At 43.1% G+C, this 13,622-nt stretch overlaps 1 protein-coding gene across 1 annotated transcript in view; it reads right to left on the reverse strand.

Annotated features, from left to right (window-relative positions):
• Nucleotides 1–13,622, reverse strand: part of DGKQ (diacylglycerol kinase theta) — a 100,876-nt gene that overhangs the window by 14,187 nt on the left and 73,067 nt on the right. The window contains exons 16-19 of the mRNA XM_065861102.2: nucleotides 7,903–8,054; nucleotides 6,345–6,493; nucleotides 5,594–5,775; nucleotides 4,027–4,127 (exon numbers count right to left, since the gene is read on the reverse strand). Of these exons, the coding sequence (XP_065717174.1) occupies nucleotides 4,027–4,127; nucleotides 5,594–5,775; nucleotides 6,345–6,493; nucleotides 7,903–8,054 (584 nt within the window). The remainder of the gene's footprint in view (nucleotides 1–4,026; nucleotides 4,128–5,593; nucleotides 5,776–6,344; nucleotides 6,494–7,902; nucleotides 8,055–13,622) is intronic.

Raw genomic sequence — 13,622 nt, forward strand, 5'->3', positions numbered from 1 at the left:
AAGTGCCAGTGGAAGCTGTCAGACTACTCTTAGCATAAACCACGCAGTAGACACACTACCTTGCCCACTTGGGTAGAATGAATAAGTATCTGCTGAAGCAAAGCCCTGGTTAGATACATTTTTCAGACAGCAGTTGCACCACAGTTAATGAGCAAGGGGTAAAGGACGAAGTTGTCCTTGGAGCAGTCTCCAACACCTTACTTGTGCTGAAGGAAAGCAAGGCTGGCATTAGGTGAGACTCACTGCAGTCCCTGCTGTAAAAGACACTGATGGGGATAAGAGAGGCGGGCAAGGTGTCACCTGCAGGTCACCCGTCCCCATGCAGCCAGCGAACCCTTGCATCAGCTCGGCTGAGACACTTCACAGAATCACAGAATGTTAGGGATTGGAAGGGACCTCAAAAGATCATCCAGTCCAATCCTGCTGCTGCAGCAGGAACACACAGATGAGGTTACACTTGCATCATTATTTCTTGGCAGAATTATTTGGAGGGCTCTCTAGAGTACAGGTATTGAAGTAACATCCTACTGCTCACATGAGTTTGGAGACTTGAACTACACAGCCCAGGAATCACCCTTTGATTTGTCTTCCTACAAAAGACGCACTACAAGTAGAGCCAACATTCACACACTACCTGATGGCTACATCCATAAAGCTACATACACCCTTCATGAGGGATGTTCAGAAGGTTGGACTCATTCTTCAGTTTAGCTGTGTATCTCAGAATAGATGAAGTTAAAAAGTGATCCCACATATGACCAGTTTCATGGATTATGAAGCAAACATTTTTTTTAGGTATTGCAATGTTGTATTTATCCTTGATAGAGCAAACTGAAAAACCACCTTTACTCTTAAGAAGTCCCACAAACAAGTCTCCATAGACTCAAGGAGACACCACAGTGTTAATTTACACAACCAGTTTAATCATCTCAGTGGTTGCTTGAGCAGCAAGCACCTCTGGTGGCCCGAGGAAGAAAGAGCATCAGGCTTTCATGAAAACAAAATAAAGAAGCCAGTACTCACAAGCCATGAAGAGGCAAAGTGAGCTGATGCAGAAAGCCAGAGTCTTCAGAGCTCTTGCCAACTGCTGCACACCTAGAAGGGCAGGTTTGGGAAACTCTTTTTTGAAGGTGATAGATAAGAAATCAGTGTGACAGGCCTTTTAAAATGAACTGCAGTTTCCCCTGAGCACGTGTAACCGGCTAGGTAACATACCTCAGAAGCAAACCCCTCAGAATCACAGGACACACAGCATGGAAAGCTATCAAGCTAAACAAAATGACCACCATTCATCTAATTCTGCAATTCAACAAGCCCACCGCTGGGTGGGAAACTTCCACTGCAGAAGCTAAGAGCGCCGACCAATAATTAGTGTCTGGGTGCTTTTATTAGGGTGATCTTACTGACTGGGAAAGAACTTTTACCAGGTTCACGTACAGATGGCTCAAGAAACAAAAAAAATAGCAGCTGTTGTAGTATTTTAAACCCCACAACCAACAAATTCAACAACCAATACTTTCAAACCCTCCCCCCACCGAGAGAGAAAACAGCTTTGTATTTTGTAAAACAATTCTAAACTTGCTGTAAATTGTGCAGAATATTCTCTCTGCCTAACCTCACATCCAGGAGACTGCCTGCCACAGCAGCCTCCTGCCAGCCTTGGATGGCACAAACAAGATGTGGTCTCTTCAGTAACAGACAACACGGAAGACTGCTTCAGCTTCCGAATGACCTGTTGGAGAGCAGTGTAGAGGAGAGGGACCTGGTGGACAGCAGGATGACCATAAGCCAGCACTGTGCCCTTGTGGCCAGGAAGGCCAATGGCATCCTGGGGTGTATTAGAAGTGGGGTGGTTAGTAGGTCAAGAGAGGTTCTCCTGCCCCTCTACTCTGCCCTGGTGAGACCACACCTGGAATATTGTGTCCAGTTCTGGGCCTCTCAGTTCACGAGGGACACGGAACTGCTGGAGAGAGTCCAGCACAGGGCAACAAAGATGATGAAGGGAGTGGAGCATCTCCCTTATGAGGAAAGGCTGAGGGAGCTGGGGCTCTTTAGCTTGGAGAAGATGACACTGAGGGGTGACCTCATTAATGTTTACAAATATATAAAGGGTGAGTGTCACGAGGATGGAGCCAGGCTCTTCTCAGTGATGACCAATGGTAGGACAAGGGGCAATGGGTATAAACTGGAACACAGGAGGTTCCATTTAAATTTGAAAAGAAACTTCTCAGTGAGGGTGACGGAGCACTAGAACAGGCTGCCCAGGGGGGTTGTGGAGTCTCCTACTCTGGAGACATTCAAAACCCGCCTGGCTGTCTTCCTGTGTAGCCTCATCCAGGTGTTCCTGCTCTGGTGGGGGGATTGGACTGGATGATCTTCGAGATCCCTTTCAATCCTTAACATTCTGTGAGCCTGTGGGAACAGAGGAATGATGGCAGATGCCCTGATCCTTCAGTTTTACGGTGTGAAAAAACCTCACATAGCTGGGCACTCAACAATGTAAAAACCATCACTGCTTCAACATACATTATTTCTACTGCCCTGCGATTCAAGTTCAGCACTAAATTCCCTGTGGGAATCCAGTCACCACTGCACTGTGAGCTGCCAGCCACAGGTACAGAGTCCTGAGGGAGTAAAGGGACTCACCGCGTGGGACATCTCACCAGCTTAAGGTCTTGGTTCAGAAGAGTACTCAAGCCCATTGTCCCTCCAAGGACACCTGCAACTTCTGTAGCCACAACTGAAACTTCCTGTTCTGCACTCCAGAGCAGGCAGTTCGCATGCCAGCAGCTGTTGCTCCTGGCATTAAATCGCCACTTTTCTTAGTTAATTTACTGAAAATGATTTTTAAAAGAGTATAACCCTTAAATACAGTGCCAATAAGGAAAGGACACATATTTGAAGTGCTGCAGCTTTCCAAAGTCAGAGTAGTATATTTTAAAAGAAAATGAACATAACTCTTACACTGTATTAATTTCACAAATAAATCTGGAACAGTTTTATACACTGGAACAGGCAGCGCTGTATGCAAACTTATTGCCTGATTTTACTACCTATGATGTTTTTAATCCAGTGGACTGAAAACATAAACCTGTGCCTAGCAGAAACTTACGTACCACAAACAGTATCCTGTATTATTAATTTTTAAAGCAAAAACCAGGAGCAGTGCTTGTAATGACAGATGCAACACTACAAGATGGGTGGGACTATACATCATTACACTCATAACCAGTCAGAAAATATTTTTGATAGTTAGGATTTGAACTGGCTGTAATTCTCTCTGGCTACTGAGGAACAATTTAGAGGACATTTACTCACAAACATAAGGGAAAGCAGATAAAAACTGTTTCTACAAGGAATTACTGATTAATTGCACAAATGTGATTTCTTTTTCTCATCAATTTAAGTGATTATGGGAAGAAGGAAAAGTACTATTATTGATTATTCTATATGCCAGAAAGGAGAAAGGTCTCTCTCCACACCTTTTTCATCACACAGTCTGACTTGAGATACAGATATCTTTTCTCATCCTGGCTACCTGCATGCAGGTGCTACCACAGCACTAAGGATGGGTGGGAAACGTACCAAAGAAGTTCTGAACAGTGTGTTTATTGTTCTTGTAGCAGCCCTGCCCTCTCCCCTGGCTAAAGGCTTTGAATAAGACATCTCCACTACCTCAGAATTTCACTGAACTCAACATTGCAGTTATTGGCAAACAGGTATGTTGAATTATAATGACAGAGCTTCCAAAATGGCTTTGGTGCTCTCTCTTGGTAAAGGAAAAACAAACAAAACAAACAAACAACAAAAAAACACACACCCCCCCCCAAAAAAAAAAAAAAAAAGAAAACCAAACAAAACCCCTGAATTCTGTGTCGACGAGTTCATGGGTAACTTAATTCTTCCCTGTGCCAACTCTGCCTGAGGCAATATTGCTTGTGGACACCTGTAGCACTCCAAGTCCATCAGTCACAGCGTGAGCTGGAAGTTACATAACACAGCAGAGTTTGGTTTCCCCAGGATTACCTGCTGTTAAATTTCCCTGGTTCTTCTTCTCTGGCGTGATGAAAGTCCAAGCTCAACTCTGCATCGATGCCAAGACCACAGTAATTGTTCATCTGTACAATCTGACAAAAAAAAATTGTATGATTTCCTCCTCATGTTTCTAAATGAAGAGATTCCTAAGTTTTTCAACAAAATTAAGCTTTGCAGATGATCCCTCCAAGTCATTTGCATCTTGACAGATTCTGGAAAACATTTTCCAGAAACACTGCACTAAAAATAAAGCTGTATGGACAATTGTTGACATGTGTAGTCATTATTTCCGAAGTATCAAAAACTTCAAAATCTAATCTTAATTGCAAGTAACAAGCGTAATAAGGCAGAAATAAAAACAATGCAGAAATAAAACCAACCCAAGTTCTCAAAGTGATTTTATGCAATAACTACACAAGCTGCTGAACACTTACTCCATTCTTATTTTTGGCATCAGCCTTGGGTTTATCATGACATGGCTGGAGAGACCCTCCTCCTTACTTTGGAAGGTGACTGACTTAACCCAGATGAGTGGAGAACTTGACTTCACCCACTCAGCTGCATTTTAAATAGCTCCCTATATGCCAGTCTCAAGTTTCTACAGATTTCAACCATTTCTGCAATTAATTCTTGCTTTGCATACCAGTTCGTTCCCCAGCTTTTCTGTCCTAGTCCTTGGCGCTCACACCCTTCACCTTAAAAAAGTAGATTAGGCACTCAGGGCAAACCAACCCCTGTCTTCAACAAGTGAAAAACATCTGGAACCTGAGCAACTTAAAACCTCCAAGTGACACATAATGCCTGGGATTTTCCAGCGACTTGACTAACATCTTAGATAACTGCTACTATTATTACAATTTCCTACTTTTCTTTTGATACTCCCTTGTCCAATTTCTTTGTCAGAAGATAAACAGAACCAGGATTCACATAAAGCTCTGAAATCATCTACAACCAACATTTTTTATTTTTCCTAAACAGAAACAAGTAATATGAACCAAGGGACAAGGACTTCCACTCCAAAAAAATAAAACAGTTGCCAATATAAAACAGATGCCACATATACAGACATGCAATGGCAGGAAGATGACAGAAGGATTTATTGCCTGCAAAGGTCAGCAACTCATAGCCATTTTTTAAACTGTTAAAGAGGAGAGTACTTTTATTTTGGAGGGGGGGGTGTGCTTTTTGGTTGACGCTCCAGTTTCGCCAGTGTTCCGAAATTATGTGGCATTCCTTCAAAAAGCTTTTCTTATTTGATAAATAGATTTCTTCCCAAGTGAAGCAAATAGGTACAGCATTGCCACTCAAATATTTTGATTAATCCTCTATCACACAGTTTTTGCCAAGCAGCTACAAAGTGTGTTCTGCAGCCAACCAGTCCTACCAAAACTGAAGCACTAGATGCAGACATGTGCTGTGTTCCCTAAGGAGCACTCAGTAAGGCCCAAGCTCAAAGATAGGTAAGCCATAAAAGATTAAACTACATTAATATCTATCTCCTGATTTTTCACTCAAACAACGGTTCCTAAGAATCAGACCCAAATGGTGCTCAGCTCACCTTCGGAGGCTCAGGTTCCACAACGCCATTCTCTGCACCTTCTACTGGTTCTTCCGCATCCAAAAGGATAGTCCAGCGATCCATGAGAACGTCGTCTGCCTCATCCACGGAAACCAAAATCGAGTAGGGGTCCTCCCCACTGTAGCCAGCTCCCCAGCGCAAGACCCTCCCCAAGTCATTACCTAACAACAATGAAGAACCCCACAGTATGACTGCATTTCTAAAGTTAGCTAAAAGCACCATAAAGTACATCAGCCCTGTTCTACAAATCAAATCTCATTACTGTGCTCCAAAGAAATCATGGAAGTAGTTACACTGGACTGAAAAGTTAACCAGCAGAAAAAATGTTCCAGCATTGTTGTGGCTGCACATGTGCTAGTATCACATACATACATGCTGTCTCATCCGAAATGTTTTCAGAAGAAGTGATGGAAAAAACAGTTATGGAGTCGAGAAGTCAGGGAGCATCTGAGTGCACCGGTTTACAGCAACGGCTGATGCACCGGTGGTTGCCAGGAGGAGAACAGTTTGCCTTCTCCGGCTCCTGCCCACTCAGACACACCCGTACCAACACCCCTGCTGCTCGTTTTCCCTTCAGAAAGCATGACTGACATTTCCTTGAAAAGTTGACATTGCATACTGAGTCATGGCATCTGTACCACAAAACTGAGATGTTTGCTGGCTGGATAAATAAAAATAAACCTGAGAGGCCTTCTGCCCTCAGGAGAACGGTGCTCACTGCGATTCTCACCTGTTCCTAAAGGTAAGATGGCAACGGAGGGCTCTGAGCACACCAGCTTGTGCCTGATCTCCTCCAGCGCCCCAAGGACCCAGCCCACGGTGCCGTCCCCTCCGCACACCAGCACTCGGAACGAGGGGACTTGAGAGAACGTGTGAAACCTTCATCAGGAAACAAGGCAAAGGGGAAAAGAAACATTACAACGTAGTACAGGAGAAGCAAAGCCTCTTAAAATGCTATTTAGGATAACACATTATTATTGGTTTATTTTTCTTCCCCTTTACCGTCAGTTTCTGGATCAACTTCAACAAAAGGAATGGAAAACCAGGAACTTTTAGATAAAGCTGTTTATAAAGGAGTGAAAAGCACATTCTTCCAAGATTCTTCACAGCTAGAGGTTAATTCTTAATCACGTCCTTTTTTGTCAAAGACATAGAAATCTAACTTTTCGTAATTTCAATGTGAACGTCTATAACTCTCTAAAACCTAGTAGAGATGTTGATTAGTGATGTGTGGTTTTGTTGTTGTTGGTTTTCTTGTTGTTTTTTTTTTTGTTTGTTCTTCACTTTGTCATAGGACTCACACTACCTTTTCTTCTTCATAGCACTATTTTCCTGGTCGCTCTTACCTTCTGTGGCTTTTCACCCTACATTCCAAGATACCCTGCAAAGGAATTTTTATTTCCCACTCCACAGGGAGGAATGAACAAGTGGAAGCACTTTGCCATAAATCTACAGAAGGATTCCATGGGCAAAACAAAATGAAAGAATTACTGAGGTTGCAGCTTGAACTGCATTAGAAAGACAACACGGTCATGCAGTTCTGACAAAAACCAATTTGTGCAGCTTGTTCTTCCTGCCTCCTGCATGAGCTGTATTTCTCCCATGAAAGCTTTTGCTTTTAAGGGCTTGTCATGACAGGTCTTCGTTACAGCAGTTCTGAAGGAATGAGGCTATTCTGAGTAGACTACAACCATCACTTTCAATTTTATGAAGCTGGTAACAAAGCAGTGTTGATTAAATCAAGTAATGGATTCCTGCCTCCCTAAAAGCACATAATGTTCTGTTCCTTGTATTTAGAGATGTCGCAGCTGCGACCAGGCAGGCCCTGTTAATTCTGCAATTGTGGCCAAGTTTCAAGACAGAAAATTTTATTACACTTTCCTGTTAGTTCCCATGAAACTTCAGAAGAAATAAAAGCAAAAATGAGTCCTCGTTGGGCAATGTGACATTTCTCTTTCCATCCCCATTCACTTATAAAATCTGTTTATTTTTAATAATTGTTAAATCTTGTGTTACTGAAAACTGCATATAACTTTCCCAGGACGGGACTCCATTAGACTTCATACAAGCATATACATCGGGAACTACTCTCATTCCCTTTTCTTTAGAGAATCTCAAAGTTTAAATTTGTTCTCACAGTGAGAACCAGTCAGGAGTGATCCGCTGCTCTGGTCATTAGGCACAGAACAGAAGCAATTTATATCTTCATAACAAGTGAATCTGATCCATGCTTTCAAAACATAACAAAACAACATAAATAGAATAATTAAAACAATCTGATGACTTACCCAGGCAGTGGGCCACCATTGGTGAGTTCAAAGACCTGATGTGGGTTTAGCAGCTTTCTAAAACTGTACAGCAGATCCCGACCCTTCAGACCACCACTTTTTGGATTCACAAACACAAGAAGTGGGCAGCAGTTCTGTGGTATCTTGGAAGCCTGAAAGAAGACAAGAAAAAGGATAAACCAAAGCCATGGTTAGGCAGGAAAAATACTACTGCGTCTTGGAAGTATTTCCTGAAGTTTCCTTGATGCTTAGCAAAAAAATCCAGATTGGATAAATAAAAATACCGAATGCCCAGACAACGGGCAGGTTAGTTGCTGATCTTGTTTTACTGGGAACTTAAGTTTCCTTAACCCACTGAGCCCAATGTTAAAGGCACTGTAAGTAGTCCTTCCTACACATTTTCAGTAAACAGTCTACGCCAAAGAACAGCGTGAGGGAAAAAGTACCTGCCAGTCATGCACAAGTCAAACACTCTCCTTGCAAAGAGAACTTTTCCCAAAACAACTGAAACATTTGTCTTTTTGTGGTCGTCTTAGCTTATATGTTAACTTACAGGGACAAAACATTTCACAACAAAGGTGTTTCGGGCAGACACTGGTGTGCCCCTCCCCATGAAATATGAGGCTGAAAGCTTCTTTTAACAATGTGTATCTGAAATGTTTAATGAGGAGGATTTGGTGTCAGTACCTTACGATGCTCACACCTCTGCTGAAGCTGCTGGGGCAAGGGCTCTCAAAGCACAGCTGTGCTGCTGGGGAGCCCGGTACCCATCCAAAAACCACTCCAGAAGGAGACACTGCACATGGCGGGAGGGATTTCCCAAGGTGCTCCATGGACTGCACCAGGATGGTACCTGCAGCCTCACCAGAGGTCAAAGCTTCCAGCCACCAGAAGCCTCCACTTTGGGACTGGTTTTCAGCCAGCCCATAAATCATTCGTCAAAGCATTTGTAAAAAGTTCTAGAAAGATCAGAAAACACCAGCACACCTTCCACTGGGCTGTGGGGCAGGTACGCGCCAGAAAAGTCCATCGGGCATTTCAATGAGTGCACTTCAAGACAGAAACGTTTGCTGCAGTCCCTAAGTTGTGGTAATTTGTATTTACAAATTGGACAGCATTCAGGGAACAGCAATTTGTCACGCAGCTGACAGGATGGACTCAGGGAACAGAACAACAGTGCTAAATATAAGTCAATTTAGACAAGAATGATTCAGGGGGAGGTGAGGCAGCAGCATGACCGCAGCGTGCAAACATGCAGAGAGACAGCAGCAGCTCCAGAGGGGAGGAGACAGCACCCAGAGACACACAGCGACACCAGAGAGCGTGAACCAAGGTGAAGAACAGAGAAAGCAGGACAAATTAATGAATAACTTTGTAGGGAAGCAAACTGTCGTGATACCCCAGACCATCGTCTACCTGTGAGCTGACATGGATGCTTAAAAACAAACAAGTGTTTTGAGGCTTCCCAGTATTTGAGAGACTTCCTCAAATTTTGCTTTCTTAAAAGGGCTGGGTGCTAATCCTCTGCACGTCACACCCTGCCAGATGCACGAGGATACCCGCAAACACATAAAAATCCTTCTCCTCTGTGTCACTGCCTGCACGGGAAATGCTCTCTGCTGTTCCGTGTGACCCGCAGGCATAGCCAGAAAACGCACTGGGAAGAAGAACACTTAAGCAGGCACAGGGCTGGTGGAGCAGGAACACAATTCTCCTCTTGCCCCTTCCTTCCTCATCCTTTAGAGTCTACCAGAGACATTCAGTTTGAAAACATGTATGTTTTCTCCAAAAAAAAATAGCCAAACAAGGTCTATTTTGGCTGACAAAGAGCCCGAAGAGCCTCAAAACTTGGTTTTACTGCAAAGGTTTCACTGCTGGCAAAACAATGAGGTTGGCAAGACAGAGGCTGCAAAGCTGCCCACACAGCTTTCTCCAGAGGAACCATCTACATGCTACACTGTGAAGACTGCTAGGTCAAAACACCGCTGGCCTGCATATTCAGGCTTTATTGGAAAAGGAGAATCAGTTATTTAAAATGCAGCCAACACACAACAAGGGTAATATATTTATTTCTACTAAGCACACGGAACGGGTATTTGTAGCCAGCAAAGGAAGTCTAAAGAAAACAGTACATGCCACTGTCACAAAAAGGAAGGACTTCTTGAGTTGTAAGGTCAGCAGCTCAAGGATCCACACATCCCAACTGGAGAAGTGGATTTCCTTCCCTTGAGCCATCACAGGCTGTTAGCAAAAATAGTAAGCAGAGCTCTCCTCTTCCAGCACTAAAGCCCTTCTTATTAGCCCATTAGTTCCTGCACCATTATCTACCATAACCCATTGTGAAAAGTCCTTTGAAATCCCACAGGCAATTAAAGTCAGAGCAGCTCTGAAAGGGAACACCGTGTCCCGGGGGTTACAGGAAAACTGTTCCCTCCCAGGCTCCCTGTTCAGCTGCTCTCCCTCCCCTGCCAGCCGCTTCCCACTGCTCCAACACTTTTTTATTACCTAAATTTAATTTCCAGTCACCTCAGCTTTCTGAACAATATGGGCTACCTGAAACCTCAGGTTTGGTTCAATGCACAGAAACTTTCAGAGTTTAAAAAGAGGGGAGTAAGGGGACAGATAATACACAGAAAAAAAAGTCCGTCCTGAAGCTCACAGTAAACAAAAACTTTTTCAAAGAATAATAAGACAAAAGACACAAGCCCATCATTGAAGTCAAACAAATACCTTACTGAAACGTGGACAAGAGCATTTGATTACCTTCTCTTCAGGAAACCAGTTTCTAAAAATACTGGTTTTGGACATTTAGAAGTGACAAGTTGAACACATGTTTCAAATTACTTGCTTTTACAGGCAAGTTCTAACGCACTGCGTTTAAAACCAAATAGCTAAAATAATTCACAAGGAACTTCAGGGAATCACACTGATTTTTGAGATGTGGTAAGCTCCAAGGCATTCAATAGCACAGCTGTGTTTTGGAAAGCCAGCCGAGAGCTTACCCAAGTAAATATATATTGTTTTAAATATTTATTTACAGTTTCTACGAACCACCATCTAGACTTCCTAATTGTCAAGTGTCAATATTGAACAACAACAAGAAAATGGGGTGAAACATTTACCCTGAATGCTACTAACAAGCAGCTGCACAGAGAATGCCTGGAGCTAAGAAAATATCTGTATGTAGTGTGAACTGAGCAGTCCTACCACACAAAGCATCCCTGTTCAAGTATCTTCTAATGTAGATCCCTAACTATACTTATTTAGGAGTAAACATACCTATGTAGAATGAGCAGAGGTATCCTAGAAACTGCTCAGCCTTACAGTGAACTTGCTTCCCATCATCATTCTTCATTAAACTCAAAGGAGTAAGAAATGCTGCTAAATCCCTAAATAAAGGCAACCTTCTAAGAAAACAACTGTTTTTCAGTGGGTGTTAAAAACTCTGTGACCGTTTGCACAGCAGAGCAAGGCTGCTGCGTTGCTTTAGGGAAAGTACAGCTCCGTTACCCTTACACATGGCCACAAGGGCAGCACTCTTGGGCTGCGGAATTCTTTTTCATCCCTTAATAAAGCCCCAGCGGGGACGTAGGAGCGAGTTCGTTACTGGGCAGAAGGGGATGGTGACTCACAGCCTGAGGACTCCCCCCTTCAGCCCTGGCTTCGGTGCTCTGCTCCAGCAGTGAAATCTGCAGAGGGGTTTTGTGTTGGCTGCCGTTCAGGAAGGAATTTATTGCTCGTTTCTTAGAGACAGCTGAAGGAGGCCGTGTGATTCAGACACTCTGACGGTCACTGTGAACTGCTTAATTTGTCAGGATTAGCACAGTGCGGCTTCAAGCTGGGGTAAAATATTTATTACCCACACTAATCCCCTTTCTGTGGACTGTACTCTGTGATCACATCTCACAATGAAGCAGAACAAGGTGTCCTGTGCCGCAAGCCTGCCAGCACGACAACCATGGGGCATCTTCCCAGGGTGGTGGGCTGTCTCCAGGAGCTGCAGGAACCTCTAAGTGAGAACTAAAATACAACATTTGCAAGCAAACTGTGTGCAGCATCTCCCACGTGCAAGGACTCAGGATGCCCCAAGTACAACCTTCCTGCAGCCTGGCCAGAAAGGAGTCATTGCATCTGATGAGGAATGGTGTGCAAGGAGTCTCAATGCAACTGCATCAAGGCAGCAGCAGCTTGAGCCTTTTCTTTACTTTTTGGGGAATTATAGCAGCAGACGAAGAGTGGAAAGTAACCTCTCATGGTGTTTTGGCTAAGGGGGTCACTAAACTATCATGCTTTTAAGTTGGACACATTTGTGTAAGGAATTAGTGGAATGAATGAAACTGAAAGTTTCACCCATTTGGGAAACTCCCACGCCTTTTCCTACCGTTCTTAAGGAACCGACATACAGTACATCAGAGAGCACTTGTCTGGCAAGTGGCTTTAGTGATGAAGCCACAAAAACTTGTCACATTTACGCTGATATTGGACTCACAACTCTCTGATGATTTCCTTGCTTGCCAGTACTGCTCAAGGAGTTCTGGTAAACCAGCTTTCAATTAAAAGATCCAGCCCTGCCATGTCTTGATGTGCACCTGAAGAGCGGGACCAAACCGCCCTGCAAGTCCTTACACACAGCAGCAGAGCAGCTGTGTAAGACGCTGCATTTTTTTCACAGTTCAACAGAGTATTTTTATTTATTTGCATATTGTGAAACGATGAAGATTCTGATTAAATTCTTAAAGGCCCGAGACCATGAAACAGCAGAACAGATCAATGCACCTGATCACACTAATTGCTTGACTTTATAATTAGCAGTCAGTACAAATGGATTCCACATTCAAACTTTTCAGCAGTGGTAAGAGGATGAATCACTTCTGGCAGACCTAAACACGTCAGACTAGAACCGGGCCTCCCCTTAGAAGGCGTAGGAAACACAGAGTAAGTGAATAGTGCCTTGGGAAAACGAAGGACTACCAAAACACAACCTAGATGCCGATTACCAACTTAGTTCTGTGGTTTTACTGAATTTCAAGAAGGGTTGTTTGTGTTGTTTGTTTTTATTTAAGAAGCAATTTGGAAAAAATCATTCATTAACCAAAACAGTGTGGCCTTTGTTTTATCACTCATTCTTCTTCTGAGACTACACACTATCCTTTCATTCCCAATTTCTTTGTATTTCATCCACAACAGGAATGTCAAACACAGTATAAATGTAATGTTTTTCTCAGTGCTTGTGGAAGTATTTCCTGGTGCTGTATTTAAATGGTCACTTATATGAAGTATAAACAAAGGCTAGCAGTATCATAAGATAAAAGGATAATCTAGATTGGAAAATACCTCAGGAGGCCATCTAGTCCAATTGCTACCCCAAGGAGGGTCAAGAATCACTTATTAGTTTAGCCTGAGTAATTAATGAAGAGTGAAAGCCGGGTGGCCAAAGCAGAGACGATCAACACTTTAAATATTATTTAGGTTAACTCTTGGTTCATATCAGTGAGATGACCCAATATAAATAATACATGCTGCAACAGAAACAAGATGTACACGCACATGTACAGCCCCTCTCTCCTTCTTACATATTAGAAATCCACATCTAGCAATCCCCCGAACTGAAGTTTCTAAAATACCTTGCACCAGATAACAGATTAGCATTACCTGTATTTTCCTGGCATCAAGAAGTTCACTTCAGACATATCTAGTGTCAGAAAACCAGACACACGTAA

This window comes from Patagioenas fasciata, chromosome Z, assembly GCF_037038585.1.
Source record: "Patagioenas fasciata isolate bPatFas1 chromosome Z, bPatFas1.hap1, whole genome shotgun sequence".
Classification (NCBI taxonomy): domain Eukaryota; kingdom Metazoa; phylum Chordata; class Aves; order Columbiformes; family Columbidae; genus Patagioenas; species Patagioenas fasciata.